Below are 23,590 nucleotides of genomic sequence, written 5' to 3'. Positions count from 1 at the left end.
ATCACATAGTTCTGTTGGACAGCACTGCTGTGCTTTTCCAGCAATCTGGGAAGCAGGAACACTTGCTTCTGTGACAGTAAACAGTCTTGGTCACAAAAGGAAGATTTGACAAATTGTGAAATTAGCTTTTAAATATGACTGCAGACTGTTGGCAGTATTTCTTTTGGGGTGTTAGATTAGATGAGAGATATGCTAGAAAGATTTACGGAATTTTATGTCTTCTGCCTGGTAGCCCAGAGCTCTGTTAAGTTAGTTCCCACATGGTGTTGTAGCCAGGTTTTAAAGAGAACACAGCCAAGCTGAATCACTGAAGCGGAGATTTCAGTCAGTGCATGGAGTCTTAACATTTATCAGGCCCACCATAGCCTCAGGGCTTTGAGTGCAGGGGCCAGGTGCAGGAGCCCCATTTGTAGCGGTGGGGGTACTTCTAGTGGGAAGGGGACTTCATGCTCATGGCTGAGGCAACCACCGCTAAGAACCCTGGGCTGGGTGCTGGGCTGAGGCATCTGGTGACGGGGACTCACTCACGTGAATGATGAACAATGACTGGATTAATACCACTGCACTCACACATCTGATGAGGACATCCAGAGCTGTGTTTCCAGGCCAAACCTCAGCTCACTGTTCCAAGAAGTGTGGGTGATGGAGAAGGGCTTCCAAGACCCAGCCCACAACTGCTGAGGAAGCCGCACAGTTATGTACCAGTGGGAACATCTGTGTCTGCTTGAAAGTGCCTGTTGGCCTGTGGGTCCCTGCTTCTGTGTCTCTGTCTCCGCCTCCTAGCCACCCAAGCTGAGAAGGGGAAGCTGAAGAGGCCGAGGTCCACGCGCTGCCTCTGCTCCAGCTAGGATGTGGCTCTTCCACACTCTGCTCTACATGACCAGTAAGTCAGCCTCACCTGCTGCCCTAAGGGGTTGCTGTGCCTCTGTCTGTCTAAATGGGGCTCTCTCTGGGAGGTCAGAGATAGTAGGGAATCCCTCAGGGAGGGGCTCTTGCTTGCAGAGTTAGATCCCCAGCCTTGCTCAGAGGCGCTTCTGAGGCTATTAACAGTGCTGACAGCCTGTGGCTTCAGACTCCAGAGCTCTGCCACCCTGTTCCTCCTCCAGCCAGCCTCCCCTCCCCACCCTGGGTCTGTGCAAGTTTGATCTCAGAGTATGGACACTGATGATGCTCACCCTGCCCAACAGAGCACCCTTCCATCACAGACTGGGCTTCAGCTGATGAGGGTGGGGACTCTGAGCACATGAACATTGAGGAGAGACTGGGGTGGGTATATGTCTGTGTGGTAGAAAGTGAATGCACTGGGGGAGTCTGCTTCCTGTTTCTAACATTAGGGCAGTATGAGAACCTGCGTGTGGGTGACGGGGGGCACTTCCTCTTCCAGCTGGGGGTCCCATTCTGGCCTTTAAACCTACCATGGAAACCACTTGGGGCAAGCCAAGCCATGAGCCTGCCCCTGCTCACAAGGCTTCAGGGACAAGATTGAGCATGGTCATGGTCAGCAAGCCGCTGGAGGTTGCTCAGGTCAAGCCGGAACTAGGGTGGTCCAGCCTGGTGATCTGGACAGGCTTCCCTGGGGGTCTCCTGCATTGGTCAGAAGCTTGATAGAAGAACGAGATGGAAATCAGGCAGATGTTTCAAGGCTTGGAAATGGAGTTCTCCCTGAAGGATGGTCAGGAGCCAGCAAGTAAGCACCAGACAGTACCTGAGAAAGCCGAATCCATTGTTGGAGGGAACTCAGAATTAGCATCCACCCTGGGGCTAGGTCACCAGGAGGCAGACCAAACGTATAGGGCACAAGCAAAGCATACATTTTTGGACACATTTTTTTTTTTTGGACACATTTTAATTTGATATTCACAATAGGTTTTATGAAAAGGTCAAAGCTTTGTCAAACTTCCTTTTCCTTATCTTACAGTTTTGCCTTCTTTTATTTTCAGTCACATGCACCAGTGTAGAGAGGGTCTCACACTTTTTATGGCTTATGACTTTGATTCCCCCATCACCAAGTATGTCCGAAAAAGATACTTAGACTAGACTCTGGCCCTCATCCTCCCAGAAAGGAGGAGATGACTGGAGATAAGGGAGCCCAGTGACTGTCCAAAGTTATAAGCAAGTATGTGTAGAAATGGGGCTCTGGCCTCTGCCCTGCCTCCCAGCTCTAGAATATCCCATAGCCTGGGGTGCTAATCCTGGCATCATTCTGGGCTCCTGCTAGCCAATTTCCTGTAGCCTCTGGCATGACCACCCGTTGCCCCAGTGCCTTTTTTAGCAATGTCAGTCCAGGTGACATTTATCAAACAGTCCCAAAATTGATGGACAGCAGAGAGCAAGGAGCAGGCTTGCAATAAAATCACTTAGCCTATAGCTTAGCTAAGCTAGGGAAAGGGTGTGAGAGCAGGGCCCCAGCAGCCCCAGTCTTAGTCTTGAGTGGGAGAAATGAAGCTGTGACAGTTCTGCTCCAAGCTGTGAGGTGGGATGGGGGGATGGACCAATCCTAAAGAGTTTCCTGGAGGAGATGTGACTGATGCTGAGTCTTAGGGGCTGGGGAGAAAGTGACAAGGAGATGCAGGGAAGATGGGAGGAACCCCTCAGATTATGACTCAGGCTCAGGGCCCTGAATCCTGTGCCTGGCTGGGCTTCCCAAGACTGGAAGAAATCCAGACTGTTCTGGCCTGACCCTGACCTTCTACCCTTCCCAAGCCACCCACTGTGGTGATGTCCATTTCACATCTGTGAGAGGAGATAAGATGATATCATTTGTCTAAGAGTTTTCTATTCAGGAGCAGATACACAGACATACTACAACCCTGGAGCTGCCCATACCCCCATGTGTAACCACATCTTGCATTGCTACCATATAGCCTGCTATCCCCAGGTCAGTCTATGACCGCAGCCACTCACTTCTCTGTGGGTCACCTTACAGTGGTGAAGATGGGCCAGAAGTGTAGGGCCTGCTGTGCTGTTGCCCCAACTTAAGGCTGCAGCCTGTGGCCCTGTGGAGCAGTCATGGGGTGTGGGAAGATGTCAGGCCTGGCTCTGCCCAGGGCATACCCTGATACTTGTGTGCAAATATATGACTGAAGATCTTGGTTGTTAGAGATGAGGGACCATAGTGCCCAACGTGGCCCTGAGAATGGAGGTCTTTAACAAGTATAGATTGATTGGGGGGAGGGGGCTTTCTGTTTAGAAGCAGTATTGACAAAGTGAGGAGTCTGTTTAGGAAGATGCAAGGCGAAGGTTGAATGGGGAACAGAAGGTTGCCATCACACCCCGTTGTCCCCCAAGGACATGCTCGACCCTGAGGTTGAGAGTACAGTGTCCCTGTCCGGGGGCCCCTGTATGAAGAGAAAGCAGGCTGCACTCACAACAAACCCTCTAATCCCCAGCCAGTGGGCCTATTGAGGATGCTTTGACTATCACACATGGGGGATGAAAAAAGGGCATTCCAGGCAGAGGCAAAATATCTGAGAAGTGCAGTGTTTGTGGACAAGCCAGGTATGGACTGTGGTCCGTGTGGGAACCAGATGTATATGGGGGGCATGTGAGCAGTTGGGCTGGAGAGGTCCAGGGTGGTGATGGGGAGAGTGTGGAGGGTCAAGAGTACCAGGCTACGGAAGCTTGGACCTCACCCTGAGGGGAATGGGAAGCCATAGCTTCTTGAGCAGAGTGACAACAGACTTGCATGCTGGAAGGTGAAATCCTGGAGAAAGGGGAAACAATGAGGCTCCTTTGTGAAATACCAGTGTGGGTGGGTTGAAGGTGAACTGCCCCGTGGGACTGGCACCTTGCATGTGGCTCTGAGGCATGAGCTCCCCCTTTCTGGGTGTTCTGTGCTGGGTATCAGGACACGTGACTCCAGTCCCGGTTCTACAGATAGCTCCTTGTGTAAATTTGGACAAACCATTGCCCCTGGGCCTGAGTTTGCTAAACTGAGAATAGTGCTGTGAGAATGTATATTTAAAATGCCCATGAGAGACCTGAACTATGGGAAACGATCAGGGTTGCTGGAGGGGAGGTGGGTGGGGGGATGTGGTAATTGGGTGACAGGCATTAAGGAGGGCACATTACGTGAGAGCACTGGGTGTTAAATGCAACTGATGAATCACTGTCTCTACCTCTGAGACTAATAATACATTATATGCTAATTAATTGAATTTAAAGAAAATAAATTTTTAAAAAATGAAATGCCCAGTGTGTTGGGGAAAGATAGAGGGTTGAGGGAGGAGGCAGTGCTGGCTGACAGGATGAAAGGAGGGTCTTATTTTTACTCAGCAGGCCTATGTGGCTCGAGACAGCCTGGGAGAAGCAGCCCTGTGGGTAGTGTGGTGACAGACTTTGGTTTGGCTGGGCTCTTGTATCTGACAGCACACAAGAGGGGCTTGAGATGGAGGTTAAGGCTGTCTGTCAGAACATGACAGGCCCTCCCTTGTGGTTATATCACTAACAGCGCCCACGTACGGAGCCTCCAGTGGCCGCTGGGCAGGCATTGCCCTCTTTGCTCTGCACAGCCATTTATCTCAGTTGGTGCTGCCCAAGGTCCTCCAGTGACTCTGTGGCAAAACAAGGATTTGAAGACAAGACTATCTCCCACTAGGGCCCGTGCTCTATTTTCTGAGACTCAGTGGGAAAGGAAGGGGTTACGCCATATCGTGACAGCCCAAGCAGAGGTAAAATGTCAGGGGCCTAGAGGGCCCTGCTGTAGCAAGGTGGCCCATGGCTGGCAGATCCCTGACCAGCTCTCAGAGTGGGTGCTGGTATCTGGGGAAGCTCAGTGAATACGGTAAACCCCCTCTACACACATTCGTATGCCACTGTGCCTGCACAGGACATTCTCACTGACCTAATTACCAGCTATCTAAGTCAGAGCTCTGCCCAGGCTTAGTGAGCTGCTGGCACAACTAGGAGCTCTGCTCAGCAGGAGCTGTGCCCAGTTTCTCCGGCCATTTGTGACCCTCTTTACCACCACCCCCCACCCCCGCCTGCCCCAGTGTCTCCAGCCTTTACTAAAGGCTTAAATTAGGCAGACTTGGACCCTAAGCACAAGTATTCAATTTGCAAATCACTCAACTTCTCTGAGCCTTAGCACCATACTGGAAGAAATCAGGTACTCTGGGAGGGTAGCTGTGATTGTCTCCCTGTTCATCTCCTCCCTTTTCCCACCTCATAAAGATCTTGCATCAAGATCCCTCAGTTGAATAAGGCAAAACTGGAACAGCATGGGGGAGTGGTAAACAGGAATCTCTGGCCTACTCTGACATTTCCAGGATACTTCTGGGTCTGGCCCTAGACTGAATGGAGCTTTGTGGTTGGTGGAAGACAGTTGTCATAGATGACTCAGGTTGCATTTGGGGGGAGACAGACTTAATCACAGATCACTCTGACCTACACAGGACTTAGTCGGAATCAGACACACTGCAGGATGTGCTGGGGGCTCAGGGACAAGTGAGTTACTCTGGTTGAGAATCTGGACTAGCTCCTGGAGCAGGGAGTGCCTGAGTAGGGCCCCAAAGGGTGGGGCAGAGGTGAGAGCCAGGAAGTCATGCTGCTCAGGGAAAACTGCTCCTGCAAAGGCCCACAAGTGGGAGGATTGTGGCTGGTGTTCAGGGAGTGGGATACAGAGGAGCTTGAAGTGGCTGGATAGCCGACCTGGCAGAGGGGGCATCGAGCTGGGCAGGGAGATGCCACAGATGCCCAGGTGGGGAGACTGGGCTTACCTCAGGGCTTTCAAACCATGGCTGGCTGTCAGTCACACAGTAAAATGGGAACGAAAGCCTCCCAACCACCCACTGTAAGAAGCTAGTAGTACTTTTCCTTTTAAATTTATTTATTTTAGAATAGGGGGCAGGGCAGTGAGGGGCAGAGGGAGAGAGAATCTTAAGCAGACTCCATTCACCCTGAGGGCTCTGGGGCTCCATCTCAGGACCCTGAGATTATGACCTGGGCTGAAACCAAGAGTCGGAAGCTTAACCGACTGAGCCACTCAGGCGCACCCCTAGTTCTTACTTTTTAATTCTCTCCAAGTCAGTTTGCTTACCCCAACCTGGCTCAACAAGAAACACAGAGCTTGTCATAAAGTGAGCCAAGGAACCTGAGTCCAGTCCTCCTGTATTCCTGGAGAATGGTAGGTGGCTGCAGGGGTGTCTGTAAGCCCCCTTCACTCATCGAGCACCTCATTCCCCCTCAAGGGACTCATTGGTGGTGGCAGGGGAAACAGTCACAGGCAGCAAGTGAACAAGGAGATGAGTAAGGTAATTTCAGTTTGTGATAAAAGGCTTGCAGGGGTACAGAGTGCCTAGATAGAGGTCTGGAGATCTGAAAGCCTCTTGGAGGAGGTGAGTGGGGGAGGGTGAGGAAGGAGGCAGGAGATCGCCAAAGAGCATAGGACACAAGGATGACTTGGGCAAATCAGGGCGCCTGGGTGGCTCAGCGATTGGGCATCTCCCTTCACTCAGGGCATGATCCCAGGGTCCCAGGATTGAGTCCCACGTCAGGCTCCCTGCATGGAGCCTGCTTCTCCCTCTGCCTGTGTCTCTGCCTCTCTCTCTCTCTCTCTCTCATGAATAAATAAATAAAATCTTAAAAAAAAAAAAAAAAAAAAAAGCACTTGGGCAATGTACACTTGAGTGGATGGGAAGGGCTCTGGTGTTCTCATCCAATTCCCAGTGAACTATGACCCCCAAACAGGGAATTACTCACAGTCTGATTAGGTTTTCTGTATTCTACTTTGAGTGGTGGCAGGGAAGACACAAATAACAGCTCCAAGTAACTTGGGGTGCAGGTTTGTTCATTCACTGCTGTTGTTTTTTTAACTACTCTGCCTTCATTCATTGTTCTTTTTTTTTAAAGAGATTTTATTTATTTATTTATTTATTTATTTATTTATTTATTTATTTATTTATTTGAGAGAGAGAGAGAGAGAGAGGGGCAGAGTTACAGGCAGAGGGAGAAGCAGCCTCCATGCAAGGAGCCTGACATGGGACTCAATCCGGGATCTCCAGGATCATGCCCTGGGATGAAGGTGGTGCTAAACCACTGAGCCACCCGGGCTGCCCCATTCATTGTTCTTCTGAAGAAAGTATTCTGGGAATTTTTTTTCTGTTTTTCTGTTTGTTTTCATGCTTCACCAGAATAATTCTTTTCCCAATTTTGTGGACACTGTGAATAATACAAATTTTCATCATATTGGCTTCAAGAAAGTTCATACATTTATGCAGGGTTTTTTAAAATTTATTTATTCATGAGAGACACACAGAGAGAGGCAGAGACATAGGCAGAAGGAGAAGCAGGCTCCATGCAGGAACCCTTATGTGGGACTGGATCCCGGATGGGACCACGCCCTGAGCCAAAGGCAATTGTTCAACCACTGAGCCACCCAGGCATCCCTATGCAGTTATTCAATAAACTTTTATTTGGTACCGACTGTGTACCTGGACTGCGTTCAGAGTCCAAAGGGGGGCCCACCATAGAAAGTGCCAGTGCTTAACACACAGGCCAGCTCTTAGCCTCCTTTCCGGTTTAATTGTGCCCTTTTATGTTCACTCCTCTTTTTTTTTTTTTTTTTAAGGATTTATTTATTTATTGAGGAAGAGAGAGAAAGCGTGAACCAGGAGGGGGTAGGGAGAGGGTGAGAATCTGAAGCAGACTTCTCGCTCAGCACAGAGTCCCATGCAGGGCTCTATCTCACAACCCTGAGATCACAACCTGAACAGAAATCAAGAGTTGGAGGCTCAACTGACAGCCACCCAGGTGTCCCTCAACCCTCTTTTCTAATTGTCATTTTCCTTCCTATTTTTCTTTACCTGCCCCATAATTAAAATAAGTTTTATCTTACTGTCTTGTAAATTTTTATGAATTGCCACAGTCATTCTGGGCCAGGCCAGGGTATAAGGGGGACGAAATAAAGGGCAGATGTCTGCTTTGTGTTACAGCCCAGGAATTGAGAAATGAGAGATCGGACACTGCCTTCTCACAATGCACCTCCTCATTGAGCCTTTGGAAAGTGTGTTTTTAATAAAATTGTAATTGTGTACAAAAGCAAAGAAAATAACAGTAATAAAGTCAGCATACCATCACCCAGATCACAGTTATCAAGACTTACCACACTTGCTGCATCATTTCATATCCCTTTAAAGCTGTGCTGCTCAAAATTTGGCGTGGTGCCCAGAAACAGGGAATACTTAGGATCTTGTTAGACTAGGGCTCTCTGTCCCACTTCCTGATATACTCAATCAGAATCTGTACTTTAACAAGAAACTTGGGTGATTTATTAGCACTTTAATGTTTCAGAAGCATTATTGGAAGGCAAACCCAAAACATTGTGTCATTTCACCCCTAAATACTTCAGTACACCCCTAAATAACCACAAATATGTGGTTATTTTCTTACCTAGCCACAATGTTTTTATCACCTAACAAGGTCAACAATAATTTTGGGGTGTCCATATTCAAATCTTCCTGTCTCAATTTATCTTTTTTTAACAGTAAGTTTGTTCAAGTCAAGATCCAAACAAGGTCCACATTACAATTAATTGCAATGCCTCTCTTAGTCTAGAGTGGCCCCCTTGCCTATTTTTTGGTTTGTATATCTTTTTCAAGTCTTTGCTTTACTGCAGAGCTTGGTCACTTGTCTTGTAGAACAGCTTCATTCAAGATTTGTGTGTTTGCTTCCTTCTGGTGCAGTTTGTCCTTTTATAAACCCTGAATTTCCCAAAACCTGGATGTTAGTGCTAATGACTTCATTAAATTCAAGTTCAACTTTTTTGGCAAGCATACTCTAAACTATTGTGTTGCAAATATCTTCTCTCACTCTGTGGCTTGCCTCTTTACTCTCTTTGCTTTTGTTTTAAATATTTTATTAAATAAACAAACAAACATTTTATTTATTTATTCGTTAGAGACGCAGGCAGAGGGAGAAGCAGGCTCCATGCAGGAAGCCCGATCCCGGATTCTTATCTGGGACTCCATGATCACCACCTCAACCTCGGAGCCACCCAGGTGTCCCACCTCTTTACTCTCTTGATGGTATCTTTTGATAAACAAGTTCTTAATTTTAATGAAGTTCAGTTTCTCAATTCTTTCCTTTATAGTTAGTGTTTTTTGTGTCCTGTTTAAAAAATATTTGTCTACCCCAGGGTCATTTTCTCTTAAAAATGTTATTGTTTCATTTTTCACATTCAGTTCATCTAAATCCACATTTCAACCCATCAGGAATTTGTGTGTATGGTGTGTGATCAGGTGAGAATAATCAAGATCAATTTTTTTTTCAATATTGATATCCAAATAATCCAGTACCATTTATTTAAAAAATGATTCTTGGGATGCCTGGGTGGCTCAGCGGTTGAGCGTCTGCTTTCGGCTCAGGGAGTGATCCCAGAGTTCCAAGATGAGTCCCACATTGGGCTTCCCACAGGGAGCCTGCTTCTCCCTCTGCCTATGTCTCTGCCTCTCTGTGTCTCTCATAAATAAATAAATAAATAAAATCTTTAAAAATAAATAACTGAATAAATAAAATCATTCTTTCCTCCCTGTTCTTCACTGTCACCTTTGTCATAAAATAGATGATTGTATGTGTTTGGACTCTGTTTTGTTGTGTTGTTTTATCTGTCTATCCTGTGCTAATATAATTTTATCTTAACTATAACTTTGTAATGTCTTAATAGGTGGTAGTGTGTGTTATCAAGTCCTACAAGTTTGTTATTTTCCCTTAAGACTGCCTGACTAGGGGCACCTGGATGGCTAAGGGGTTGAACATCTGCCTTCAGCTCAGGTCATGATCCCAGGGTCCCGGGATTGAGTCCTGTATCAGGCTCCCTGCATGGAGCCTGCTTCTCCCTCTGCCTGTGTCTCTTCCTCTCTCTCTGTCTCTCATGAATAAATAAATAAAATCTAAAAAAAAAAAAAAAAGAGTGCCTGACTATTCTTGCCCCATGCAATTTCATATAAATTTTTAAATTGGCTTGTTAACATACCCCTCCCCCCCAGTAATTTGCTGGGATTTTGATTAGGAATATATTGAAGCTATAGATCAGTATAGTGATAACTGACAACAATATTGAGGCTTCCATTCATGAACATGACTGTTCCACCATCTGTTTAGATCTTTAATTTCTATTTTCAGGTATTTAATATCTAATATCTAATATCTAATTTTCAGCATACAGGTTTTGCATGTCTTTAGTTATTTTTAAGCATTAAGACTTATTTTTAAGCATTTGATTTTTCTGTCTTTTCCTAATGGCATCTTTAAAAATGGCTCACTCTCAGGGGTGCCTGGGTGGCTCAGTCAGTTAAGTGTCTGTCTTTGGCTCAGGTCATGATCCCAGGGTTCTGGGATTAAGCCTCAAGTCAAGTCGAGTTGAGTCGGGCTCCCTGCTCAGCGGAGAGTCTGCTTCTCCGCCACTCTCCCTGCTTGTGCTCTCTCACTCTCTCAAATAATTAAAGTCTTAAAAAAATAAAAATAAAAATTGTTCTATTTGATCATTGACAATATATAGAAGTACAGTGGTTCTTTGTATCTTGTATCCAGTAACCTTGCTAAAGGCTCTTGTTAATTCTCAGTGTTTGTCTGTGGATTTGTTGGATTTCTCAATCTACTTAATAATTTCATCTGTAGATAATGGCAGTTTTATTTTTTCCTTTCTTTTCTTACTGCCCTAAATCGTCTGGTAAAATGTTGAGTAAGAGTGGTCATCCTTGTCTCATTACTGATTTTTTTTTAATTTTTTTTCTTCTTCTTCTTCTTTTTTTTTTTTAAGATTTTTTATGTATTTACTCATGAGAGACACAGAGAGAGAGGCAGAGACACAGGCAGAGAGAGAAGCAGGCTCCATGCAGGGAGCCCAACGCGGGACCCGATCTCGATCCCGGGTTTCCAGGATCTGCCCTGGGCTGAAGGCGGCGCTAAACCACTGAGCCATCCGGGCTGCCCTCATTACTGATTTTAGGGAAAACTTAAGTAACTTAATCAATAAGAATGATGTGCACTGAAGGTTTTTTGTGATATTCTTGATCAGATTAAGGAAATTCCTCCTATCCTGGTTTGCTGTGCCTTTTATCAACAAACCAGTACTAGATTTTATCAAATGCCTTTTTCCTGCATCTATCATAATGATCATTTGATTTTTTTTTCCCTGTTAATGTAATAAATCAATTATTATCAAATGTCAAACCACCTGATAGGGGAGAGCTTGGTTCTTGTCTCATGGAGTCGAAGAGTGAATCTCGTGCCAACACAGGAGAGTAGTAAAGGGATAGAAGTTTATTAAGTAAAGACACAGAGAAAGCTCTCAGAAATGAGAAGGGTCCCAAAAGGGTTGCCACTGAGGGCTTGTAGGGTTGGTCTTTTATTGAGAGCCTAATCAGGGACTCCCCACACATACCTTAGGGCAGGATGGTCTGGCTTGTTCCTTTATTTCTGGTTTCCTTACACCTCAGCATTTTGGGGATTTTTGTGAGCCTACTTCCATGGCCCGACCTAGCCCTGCCTAGCCCTGTATGTCCCTAACTCACATTCTTGCATTCCTGAAATATACTCAATTTGGTTATGATGTATTATGCTCTTTATATGTCCCCAGATTTGATTTGCTAACATTTTGCTTAGGATTTCTACATCTGTGTTCAAGAGAGAGATCAGCTGTCCTTCCTTGTATTGTTCCTGTCGGGTATTTACTGATTTTTGTTTGTTTGTATGTTTGTTTTTTAAATCTTTGCTCGTCAGGTTTTAATATCAATGTTATTCTGGCCCCATAAAATGATTGGTAAATGTTCTCTTAAGTTTATTTTCTGGAACAGTTTGTGTAAGATTGGTGTTTCTTCTTTAAATGTTTGACAGTTCACAGTGAAGCCATCTGTACTTGGAATTCTTCTTAAGGTTTTTAATAATCAATTTAATTTATTTGATACAAGATTATTCAGCTTGTACTTCTTTCATCAGTTTTGGTAAATCTATTTCAAGGAATTTCCCTGTATTTCAACAAAATTGTGGAGTGTAATGGCATAAAATTGTATATACCATCCTCTTATTACTTCTTAAATGTCTTAAGATATATTCTGATACTCTCTTTTTCATTCACATTGGTAATTTCTGTGTTCTCCCTTTTTTTTCTTGATCAGTGTTGCTAGGGGTTTATCGGTTTTATTAACCTTATTTATTTTTTAAGATTTTATTTATTTATTCATGAAAGACATAGAGAGAGAGAGGTGGAGACACAGGCAGAAGGAGAAGCAGGCTCCATGCAGGGAGCCAAATGCGGGACTCCATTAGAACTCCAGGATCACGCCGTGGGCCAAAGGCAGGTGCTAAACTGCTGAGTCACCCAGGGATCCCCCTATACAAGTTTTTTTTTTTTTTAATATTTTATTTTAAAAAAAATAAAGATTTTATTTATTTATTTATTTATTTATTTATTTATTTATTTATTTATTTATTTATGAGAGAGAGAGAGGCAGAGAGAGAAGCAGGCTCCATACAGGGAGCCTGACGTGGGACTTGATCCCGGGTCTCCAGGATCAGGCCCTGGGCTGAAGGCAGCGCCAAACCGCTGGGCCACCCGGGCTGCCCACCCCCATACAAGTTTTAATGGACAAATATACTAACGTGAAACAGAGATAACTTCTGTGCATGTGTATAACATTCCTTTTTTAATTATTATTTTTTTAAAAGATTTTATTTATTTATTCATGACAGACACAAACACAGAGAGAGAGAGAATGAGAGAGAGAGAGAGAGGCAGAGACATAGGCAGAGGGAAAAGCAGGCTCCATGCTAGGAGCCTGACATGGGACTCGATCCTGGGACTCCAGGATCACGCCCTGGGCTGAAGGCAGGCGCTAAACCGCTGAGGCACCGGGGCTGCCCAACATTCCTTTTTTTAAAAAAAAGATCGCATTTATTTATTCAAGAGAGACACAGAGGGAGGCAGAGAGAGAAGCAGGCTTCATTTTATCCTTTCTTCTTTTTTAACAGATGTACTTAAGGCTGCACATTTCCTCTAAGTGATGGGGAACAGAAGGCTGGCCATTGGCCACCATCCTCCCCAAGGTGGGATTTATGTGACATTCCTCAGGAAGTTCCCAACTGTCTTTTTTTTTTTTTTTTTTTTAATTTTTTTTTACCCAACTGTCTTAATGTTAATGCCTTCCTAGAGGGAAAAGCAACTTTAAGCTTGACAATGGCAAGGCCTCCAGTAACTTGTAGGTCCTCCTTAGCATATGAAAGTTCTTTTGAAACCTCCCTTTTCCTTACCGCCTTCCAACTCCCCAGTATATAATCAGCCACCTCTCACAAGCCCGGGGCTGCAGCTCCTCCTGTCCAGGGTTCCTGTTGCCGTGCTTTAATAAAACCATCATTTTGCACCAAAGACATTTCAAGAATTCTTTCTTGGGACGCCTGGGTGGCTCAGCAGTTGAGCGTCTGCCTTTGGCTCAGGGCATGATCCCAGAGTCCCGGGATCGAGTTCCACATCAGGCTCCCTGCATGGAGCCTGCTTCTCCCTCTGCCTGTGTATCTTCCTCTCTCTCTCTCTCTCTTTCTCTCTCTCTCTCTCTCTCTCTCTCTCTCTCTCTCTCTCTCTCTCGGTGTGTCTCATGAATAAATAAATAAAATCTTAAGAAAAAAAAGAATTCTTTCTTGGTCATTGGCTCAGGACCTCACCTCAGCAAACCTCGCCTATATTCCAAAACTACATCATGACACTGCTTGGTTTCCCACAAGTTTTGATATGTCTTATATTAATTCTCATTTAGTTCAGAAAATTTAAAAATTTCCATTGTAACTCTAGGTTATTTAGAAGTGCATTGCTTAATTTCTGAGAAGTTCAAGTTTTTTTAGCTTTCTTTTTATTATGGGTTCTAGTTTAATTCCACTATGGTCAGAGAATTATATTCTGAATTATTTCAATCCAGTGAAATTTATTCAGGCTTGCTTTTTGACATAGCATATGTTTCATTTTGGCAGATGTTTCACGTGCATTTGAAAAATGCTTATTTTACCATTGTTGGGTACCAAGTTCTATTGGTCAATTAGATCAAGTTTGTTATTGTGTTGTTCAGATCTTCTATATCCTTATTGAGCTTTTCATAGCTTATATGAAAGATTGTTAGAGCATTAAAGACTCCCATTTTGGTTGTGGGTTTTTATATTTTTCCTTTTAATTCAATTTTTTATATATTTTGAAGTGATATTATTGGATACATACAGATTTTTAAATTTAGGGACTCCTGGGTGGCTCAGCAGTTGAGTGTGCCTTTGGCACGCGGTTTGATTCCTGGGTCCTGGGATTGAGTCTGGCATCAGGCTTCCTGCAGGGAGCCTGCTTCTCCCTCTGCCTGTCTCTTCCTTCTCTCTGTGTCTCTCATGAATAAATAAATAAACTCATTAAAAAAATTTTTTTTAATAAAAATTTTAAAAATTTATATCTTCTTGGTAAATGAAGAACAATATATTTGTATGTATGTATTTCCTTCTCTTCCTTATATAAAAGTCTGTAAACCTATCCTTTGCCTAAAGATTTTAAGTTGTATTTATTTATTTATTTATTATTTATTTTTTGTTTTTAAAATCTCTACTGCTAAGTGAAAAGCCTTTTATTGGAGAAAATAGTTCCATCAATTTCAGTGGAAAAACTGGTTCATTCCACCCAGCCCAATACCCAAACATTTTTTGCTGATGCAAAAATTTATTAATTGGAGGGATCCCTGGGTGGCTCAGGGCTTTAGTGCCTGCCTTCCAGCCCAGGGTGTGATCCTGGAGTCCTAGGATCAAATCTCCGGATCAAATCCCACATTGGGCTCCCTGCATGGAACTACTTCTCCCTCTGCCTGTGTCTCTGCCTCGCTCTTTCTCTCTCTCTCTGTGTCTCTCATGAATAAATAAAATCTTTTTTAAAAAAAATTATTTATTGGCCAATAAAACAAGTCTATACTAAAGAAATAATTTGAATATAAAAATGAAATTTACATATATAAGTTATTGCAATAAAGGTTTATGGTCCTCGTTAAAAGAGAAAATGAAGACTTAATGAGTAGTAGAGGATAGTTGTGGGAATCATTATTGAGAAAGGTACATTTTTCCTTCTGCACCATTTCTTTAGTCTTTTAGGTACTCATAGTTATCTTGCATTCAAACTACCTTTAAAAATAAAGTTCTAGCACAGAAAAGTACATTGAGGGTAAAATAAATACTAAGCCTGAAAGCACTTCAAAATACATGGAATAGTTAATGCATTTAACAGACTGCAGAATTACAGAAGCTACTACCTCTTCAGCTCTTTCAATTGGCATGTAAATGCAAAACGAAGCATTTTGGGTTTAGCCAAACAAAGCAAATTTTTGTTTCCTATATTGTTGGGCTGGGAATATGTTTTTGCCCGAAAGTGTGAGGTGAAGACATCATTCCTTTTTTTTTTTTTTCTAAGATTTTATTTATTTATTCATGAGAGACAGAGAGAGAGAGAGGCAGAGATACAGGCAGAGGGAGAAGCAGGCTCCCTGCAGGGAACCCAATGCAGGAATGGATCCCTGGGATCACACCCTGAGCCGAAGGCAGAGACACAGGCAGAGGAGCTGGACGTGGGACTCGATCCTGGGTCTCCAGGATCACACCCTGGGCTGAAGGCAGGCACTAAACTGCTGAGCCACCAGGGCTGCCTGACATCATTCCTTATAGCATGTTTATGTGGTATGTTTAGGGATGAAAAAGTCATTATACTATCATAGAAAAAGGAGTGTTTTCCAAAAAGTAGTATAGCTTTTCAAGAGCTATTGCAAAAAAGTTTTTCATTGAACAGGTGAATTCTGTACACTGAACTTCACTTTGCCCTTTTTCTATATAAATATACATTAGAGTTTTTACAGTGGAGTAGCATGATCAGACCATACTTTTAAGAATTCTTTCTGGAAGTTGGTATGGAGAAGATGTATCCAGAGGAACAAGACTTGGAAAAGAAAGGTCAGCAGATTAATGAATATAACCAAGCAGGAGACAATGAGGTCAGTAAGACAGAACGAACCCCAACAGAGGCCCAAATGCACATGGGAATTCTGAGAATGATAAAAGTGGTACTGCAAATCTATGGGGATAAGATGAGCTATTCAAAAAACAATGTTGAGACAATTTCATTTGTGGGGAGAAAAAGTAAAAGCTGGATCCATATTTCACTCCACATACAAAAAGTGTAGTTGGGTCAAAGATTCAAGTGTAAGGAGTAAAACAAAAAAAACCCCAAATTATAGAGAAAAACATGAGTGAACTTGAAAAAATAATCACTGAATGAGGAAGCAAGACATAAAACCCAAGAGTCATAAAGGAAAAATTACTACATACAAATTATAGACATGGGGAAAGATACCATGCAAGTCAAATAATCAGCAAAGTGAGAAACAGTATCTTTAGCACATTGATAATTTCTTTTGGATTTGAAAAGCTCTTACAAATTAATAAGAAAGCAATAAATACTTCATACAGGGCAGCCCGGGTGGCTCAGCGGTTTAGAGCCGCCTTCAGCCCAGGGCCTGATCCTGGAGACCCGAGATAGAGTCCCATGTCGGGCTCCCTGCATGGAGCCTGCTTCTCCCTCTGCCGGTGTCTCTGCCTCTCTCTCTGGGTGTCTCTCGTGAATAAATAAATAAAATCTTAAAAAACACACACACAAAACTTCATACAAATGGATAATATATCTGAATAGGCAGGAAACAAAATAAGAGGTTTGACCTCACTCATAATTAAAAAATATATTTTGGAATAAGATGATAAGATACTCTTTCAAAACAAGGATGAAAAGGTCTACACGTAGCTCAAGCAGCACTGTGGGGAAACAGGTCATCTATACTGTTGTAGTATGAATTGTAATAACCTCTGTGGGGGCAATCAGTCAATATCAATTTTTCCTCAAAACCTTTTAGTGAAAAATTTCAAATATACAGAAAAGTAGAAATAATTGTACAGAACTATATACTACACTTAGATTTTACAATTGTCAGCATTTTGTTATATTTGCATTATAGCATATATACCATGTATATATAAACATATATCCATCTCTCCACCCACCAAGCCATCTTGCATTTTGATACATTTCAAAGTAAACTGCAGACATTGGTATACTTTATCTCTAAATATTTCAGCATACATATCAACTAGAGTTCAGTGTTTGTTTACAGTTCTTTTTTTGAAGGAAAACTTACTTTTGGTGAAATGCACACATTTTAAGTTGACCATTTAGAGTGGTTTTTTTTGTTTGTTTTGTTTTTTTTTAAGATTTTATTTATTCATGAGAGACACAGAGGCAGAGGGAGAAGCAGGCTCCATCCCGGAACTCCAGGATCACGCTCCAGGCTGAAGGCAGATGTTTAACTGCTGAGCCACCGAGGCGTCCCTTTAGCCTGTTTTTGAAAAATGCTCATACCTTTGTCATCCAAATTCCTATCAAGATCTAGGATATTTCCATCAGCCTACAAATTTTCTTCCTGTCCCTACCCCTAGGAAATATTTTTGACTATAGATCAGTTTTGCTGGTTCTAGAACATCATGTAAATGGAATTATACAGTAGATACTCTTTTGTGTAAAGGGTATCCCTTTCACTCAGCATCATGGTTTTTTGTGATTTACCCATCTTGCTAAGTGTGTCAATTGCTCATTCCTTTTCACTCCCAAGTAGTATTACATTGTATGAATGTACCATACTTAGTTTATGCCTTCCCTAGTTGATGGACATTGGGTTTCCAATTGGCAACTATCACAAATAAAGCTTCTGTAAACATTCTTGTACATGTTTGAAGACATGTTTTCTCTTGGGTCACTTGATTGAGGGTCATAGACAGAATGTATATATGATCCCCCCTGGGGCTCACAGTCTATTTTAACTTTGCTACAAGACCCTGTCATGAGTATGTGCTATGTGACAGGTATAGAAAATGCATGGTGGGAAGTGTGAGAAGTGGAAAGTATTTCTAGGGGAGAACTGGGGAAGGCTTCCTGGAGGAGGAGGCCTTGGTGCTGACAGTTAAGTAGGAGGATCAGGGTGGCTCTGGGTCAGACATGCCTACCTTCCTGTCTTATTCCCATAGGAAAAAGATCCTGGGAGTCTCACTTTTTTTGGCTGTAAAATGGGGATGATGACACCATGAGATGTGACAGAGTAATGGGAGTCAAAGGCCCAGCCATGGCCTCGACAGGCACCTCTTCTTTTGTTAAATGTTCCTCTTTCTTCACAGGCCTTGCTCCTCTGGTGGCCTTCAATGTGGATGAGGCCCATCTCTGGGTGACTTCTGAGGGAGGCACACCCTATGTGCTCAGCTCCCTTCTGCACCAAGACTCCAGCACCAACCAGACCTGGTGAGCGGGGCCTGGCAGATGGGAGGCATAATTGAGGGCGCCTGTTGGGAGTCTGAAAAAACCCCAGAGAAAGGCAGCCTGGGTGGCTCAGCGGTTTAGCACTGCCTTCAGCCTAGGGCCTGATCCTGGAGACCAGGGATCGAGTCCCATATCAGGCTCCCTGCATGGAGCCTGCTTCTCCCTCTGCCTGTGTCTCTACCTCTCTCTCTCTCTCTCTCTGTGTCTCTCATAAATAAATAAAATCTTTAAAAACAAAACCAAACCCCAGAGAAGGCCTTAGCACCCCACCTCCACAGTCTGGGGACAACCTCCCTTCACTTTCAGAAGGGTGTGCCAGAGAGAGGCTATGATGGTGCTCTTCGCTGCCAGGGATCAGGGCAGGATATGACCTCAAAACTATTTTAAAATAAAGTTTATTAAGGCTCTTTTGTAATACATGTTCAATATAGAAGTTTTGGGCAGTGGCAAAAATATCAAATTAAAAATGGAAACTATCAGGCAGCAGGGAATATGGTTAAGAGGCAGGTTGTGGGTCTGGTAGCTGTGGGTCAGTGATAGCTTTACTATGCACTTGTAGCAAGGCGCTCAACCCACAGCCTGTTTCTTATCTCTACAGTAGGGGTAGAGATTTTTCTACCTCACAGAGTTGTTGCATAAGATTATTTGAGTTAATGCACATAAAGGGTTTATTACAGTTTCTGGCCAAATTCAGGCATAACAAATATTGCACTGTTTTTAAAATCTCATCTGTACCCACCCATTAGATATAGGCCACAACTTTTAAATGTGACAAAATTCTGCTGATGAGGATGTGGGAAGTTTTGGGGCTGTAAATTGACATAACCAACTCAGAGGATAGTTTTACCATATCTGGTAATCTTGAAGATGCCTTTGACTCAGCCATTCCACTCCCAGATGCCAACCTTAGAGATACTCCCAGGCACATGTAAAGCTTTTTATTGTAACATTTCTTGGGATAGTATAAGACTGGAAATGGTCCTCATTAGGAAAACGGAAGAAATAAGCTGTGAATCAGACGATGTGCTCTTAGAAACAGGTCAAGTAAATGAAATGAGCACAGTGGTTATTAACTTGAATCATTCCTGAAACATAAGGTGAAAAAAGACAGCTGTAGAATTATATATACAATGGTTATTTACTCAACAGACATTTATGTGCAGCACCTACTATGTGCCAGGCCCTAAGATATAGCAATGAGCAAAGTAGATAAAAATTCTTATGCTCAGGGTAGATAGACAATGAGCAAGCAAGCAAAATATGTATTTTGTCAGATGGTGTTAGTAGGGATATACTAATATAGAAATATATCTTTAATTTTGTCCCCTATTGTCACCAAAATGACTTTTTTTTTAAGATTTTATTTATTTATTCATGAGAAACAGAGAGAGAGAGAGAGAGAGAGAGAGAGAGAGAGAGGCAGAGACACAGGCAGAGGGAGAAGCAGGCTCCATGCAGGGAGCTTGATGTGGAACTCAATCCTGGAACCTGGGATCACGCCCAGAGCCAAAGGCAGACGCTCAACCGCTGAGCTACCCAGGCGTCCCTAAAATGACTTTTAGAGCTGCTTTGTTTTGAAGCCAGGATCCATGTGTCGTATATTGTGTCTCTTTATTCTTTTTTAATCTAGAGCGATTTTTCCTTTCCTTTTTTGTTCATAATGGTCATATGGCTTTCTCTGTGCTCATTCTGTGACCCAGCCATGCTCATGCCCTGCCTCAGGCTAGTCCCCCTGCCTATCCTTGCTGCTTTGCTTCTAGTCAATAATCAAGGGTTTCCTTCTTACTCTGCATGCATGAGCCATGAGCCCAGTATCCAGATGGGCTTTGGGGCAGAGCCGAATGAGGCTCTGAAGGTTTCTGTCTGAGCAGAGCTCCCCATCTTCCCAAGTTGAGCATAGCAGAAGCTGTATTTGGTGGAGGATGAGTGGGCAGTAGCAGCTCCTGAGGCAGCCTTCTAGCCCTTGGACTTGGGCCATGACCCTACCAGCCAAGGAGGCTTGGACCCTCATTGTACAGTGAAGAGGCTGGTGACCATGGAAGTGGGGAGGGCAGGGCCAGTTTGTTCATTCACTCATATATTCAGCAACTATTTATGGAGCATCTACTCAATGCTCGCAAAGTATGGAGATAAGATAGTGAAGGGGAGGCACAGTCCTTGCCCTCTTGTAACTCCCTGACTCAGGAAGGAGACAGACAAGGCAGGTAATGACAAGAGAAGTGACAACTGCTTTGGTGGGGATGTCTAGGGAGACATAGAGGCTGGTGTATCCTTAAGCCACAGGGTGTGCATCAACACTGGGACTAAGGAGATGAGTAGGAATTAGCGTGAGAAGGCAAGGGAGGGGAATAACCCAGTTGAGAGCAATGTGATCAGAAGCCTGGAAGCTATTCTGAGCAAAGTAAAGGAACAGAAAATGTCAGGTGGTTGAAGCTGAATGTAATGAGCAATAGGCTGGGAGAGGTGGGTAGTGCCTTGTTACCCAGGCACCAAGGGTTTTAGGAGCCAGAAAGGTTTGAAGCAGGAAGGGGTGGTGAGAAGTTTGTTAGCAAGTTTTTGGCTGCAGGAAGATGAATTAAAGGTGGGTGTTTGTTGTGTTTTTTTGTTTTGGTAAAATTTTATGGATATTTGCCACACAGAAAAATGCACCCATTATAAGCATGTAGCTCAGTGAATGTTCACAAAGTGAACCACCTATGTAAGCAGCATCCACATGAAGAAACAGAACATTACCAGCCTCACCTAAGCCCCTCTAGCCTGCTCCCATCCTGGCACATCCTCTGCCAGGAGTTAATCAATGCTCTGGTCTCCATCTCCCTGGATTAGTTTTGTCTGTTCTTGAACTTATAAACGAGGCATGCCGTTGTATGGTCTGTTATGTCAGGCTCCTCTCCCTCAATATGCAGTCTGTGAATTTTGAATATGGTCTTGCCTGAGACAATGGTACTTATTCTCATTGCTGTAGTCTTCCATTGTGTGAACAGTGCTGATGATGGGCATTTGGGTAGTTTCCTTGGACAATTTTTTTTTAAAGATTTTATTTATTTATTCATGAGAGACACAGAGAGAGGCAGAGACATAGGCAGAGGGAGAAGCAGGCACCATGAGGAGCCAGATGTGGGACTTGATCCCAGGACTCCAGGATCATGCCCTGAGCCAAAGGCAGACAGACACTCAACCGCTGAGCCACCCAGGCATCCCTCCTTGGACAAATTATACTGCTGTGCACTTTCTTTCGATGGGCAGGTTACTTCCTTTTATCAGCCATGTGCCTAGCAATGGGATTGCTAGGTCATGACTTATGCACTGGGCTGACCTTCAGTTTCCCAAACTTGAAAAGCATGAGTGTTCTGGTTGGTCTACACATTTGTGAAAGCCAGGTGTCAGTCCCAGTTATTTGTGACCATCTCTTGCCAACTCCCCTCCCACCAGGACCCCAGCAGACCCTCTCTAGCTCCCAGCCCCGTGCTTCAGAGGCCAAGCTGAAAGGACATGGTAGATGAGAGGAGTTTGAAGCCCCTGGAGCAGGAGGCTATGACTTTCATGAGCTGGGCTCATGAACACCTCCCTGAACACCTGCTGAAACAGAGGAGACTCATGGGAGGATGTGGTGGGAGGAACTTCTGGGTTCTTTGCCATAAATGGTAAAGCCTAAGACTACAGCAGTCCTTCCATGCTGGGCAGGAAATACACTGCTGGCTGCCCCAGAGCCACAGCAAGCAGAACAGGCTAGGCTCCCTGTGAAAGGCTGATGTGTCCCTCTCACTCCCTTGTGCTGTTTCTCCCTAAAATAGAACAGCCAGGGCTGGTAGCATCATGGGTTTGGTTGCTACAAGGTGAAGTGAGTGGAACATAAAGAAAGCTTTCTACACCTGAAACTAATATAACATTGTGTGTTAATTATACTTCAATAAAAATGCAAACTAAAATAAAAATTTAAAAAACTATGACAAAAGTTGGGGGAAGATACGTGGCTTAGTGGTTGAGGTCTGCCTTGGGCTCAGGGCATGATTCCGGAGTCCCACACCGGGATCCCTGCAGGGAGCCTGCTTCTCCCTCTGCCTGTGTCTCCGCCTCTCTCTGGGTGTCTCTCATGAATAAATAAATCAAATCTTTAAAAAAAAAAAAAAAAAAACTTGGGGGGAAAAAAAGGAAGGCTTTACCCTGGGAGGTATGGGATTAGACTCAGAATGGAGACAGGTTAGAGGTAAGTGAAGGCAGGAGATGGACTGTTTCTAGTACAGGGTATAGTAGGGTCCCTGGGGCTGTCAGCTGATGGTGGATTTGGTTATTGATAGTCAGTCATTCAGTCAACAAACCTGGAGATTAAGAGACTACCCACCATGGGGAGTAAAATGGGAGGGTAACAGAGGCAGCTCAGATTGGATCCCAGGCCACAGCACTGCATGACTATGATATGAATGGCAACCTTGGGTTCTGCAGTGCACAGCTTGGACAGCTGTACATGATAGTCTTCTGAGAACTCGCAGTCTAGGTGAGGATGGGGGTAGGTTCCAGTAGTCAGGGCTACCTGGAGGTCTTAGAGGGGGTCAAGTTCTCCTTTTGGGAAGACTTCTTGAGGACTTGGTGTTTAGGATGAGTGTTGGAAGGAAAAGGAGGTGGGAATGAAATAGCTCAGACAATGGCCTGAAGGAGGAAGGAGAGTCAAAGCTATTCCAGGCCTGGACCTACCCCACCAAAACACTGTCTGGAGTGGACACTAGTTCTGAGCCTACCTTTATGGGAGAAAGGGAAGTGCTAGACTGAGGGCTGAGGCTCAGGCTGGGGAGGAGTCTGGGGCAGAGGCAGGGTTTCTGAGCAAGTGACCTATTTTAGGAGCTTGGGTCCAAGGCCCACAGAACTGCCCCTCTGCTCTTCAGCCCTACCCTACTTTAGCCCCCTTACCTGCTGCCAGGGTTCTCATTCAGTCAACACAACCATATTTATCAAGCTTCAGCTCTGTGCCAGGCAATCCTCCATGCTCTGGAAGTAACATGATGAACAAGATTAGACATGATCCTTGAGGAACTTACAGTCAGTCTGGACAGGGAGACAGATAATAAGCACATAAGCACATAAGCAAGTAAAGAGAGTACTATCAGACATAACAAGTTCTGAGAAGGAAATAAAACAGGAAGACACGAAACAGAGTAGCTGCATTGTGAGGTGAGGCTGGCTGGAGAAAACATTTATGAGGAGTTTACATTTATGACAGTTCAGCAAGGCAAGGAGATGAAA

The 23,590-nt window shown here is 44.0% G+C and overlaps 1 protein-coding gene across 1 annotated transcript in view; it reads left to right on the top strand.

The window, feature by feature from the left end:
* The first annotated feature begins 289 nt into the window (after positions 1–289).
* Positions 290–23,590, top strand: part of ITGAE (integrin subunit alpha E) — a 63,384-nt gene continuing 40,083 nt past the window's right edge. The window contains 2 exon segments of the mRNA XM_025476050.3: positions 290–883; positions 18,214–18,334. Coding sequence (XP_025331835.2) covers positions 850–883; positions 18,214–18,334 — 155 coding nt within the window. The 5' untranslated portion in view covers positions 290–849.

This window comes from Canis lupus, chromosome 9 (assembly GCF_003254725.2).
Source record: "Canis lupus dingo isolate Sandy chromosome 9, ASM325472v2, whole genome shotgun sequence".
NCBI classification, from domain to species: domain Eukaryota; kingdom Metazoa; phylum Chordata; class Mammalia; order Carnivora; family Canidae; genus Canis; species Canis lupus.
This window is presented reverse-complemented; position numbering and strand designations above follow the sequence as displayed.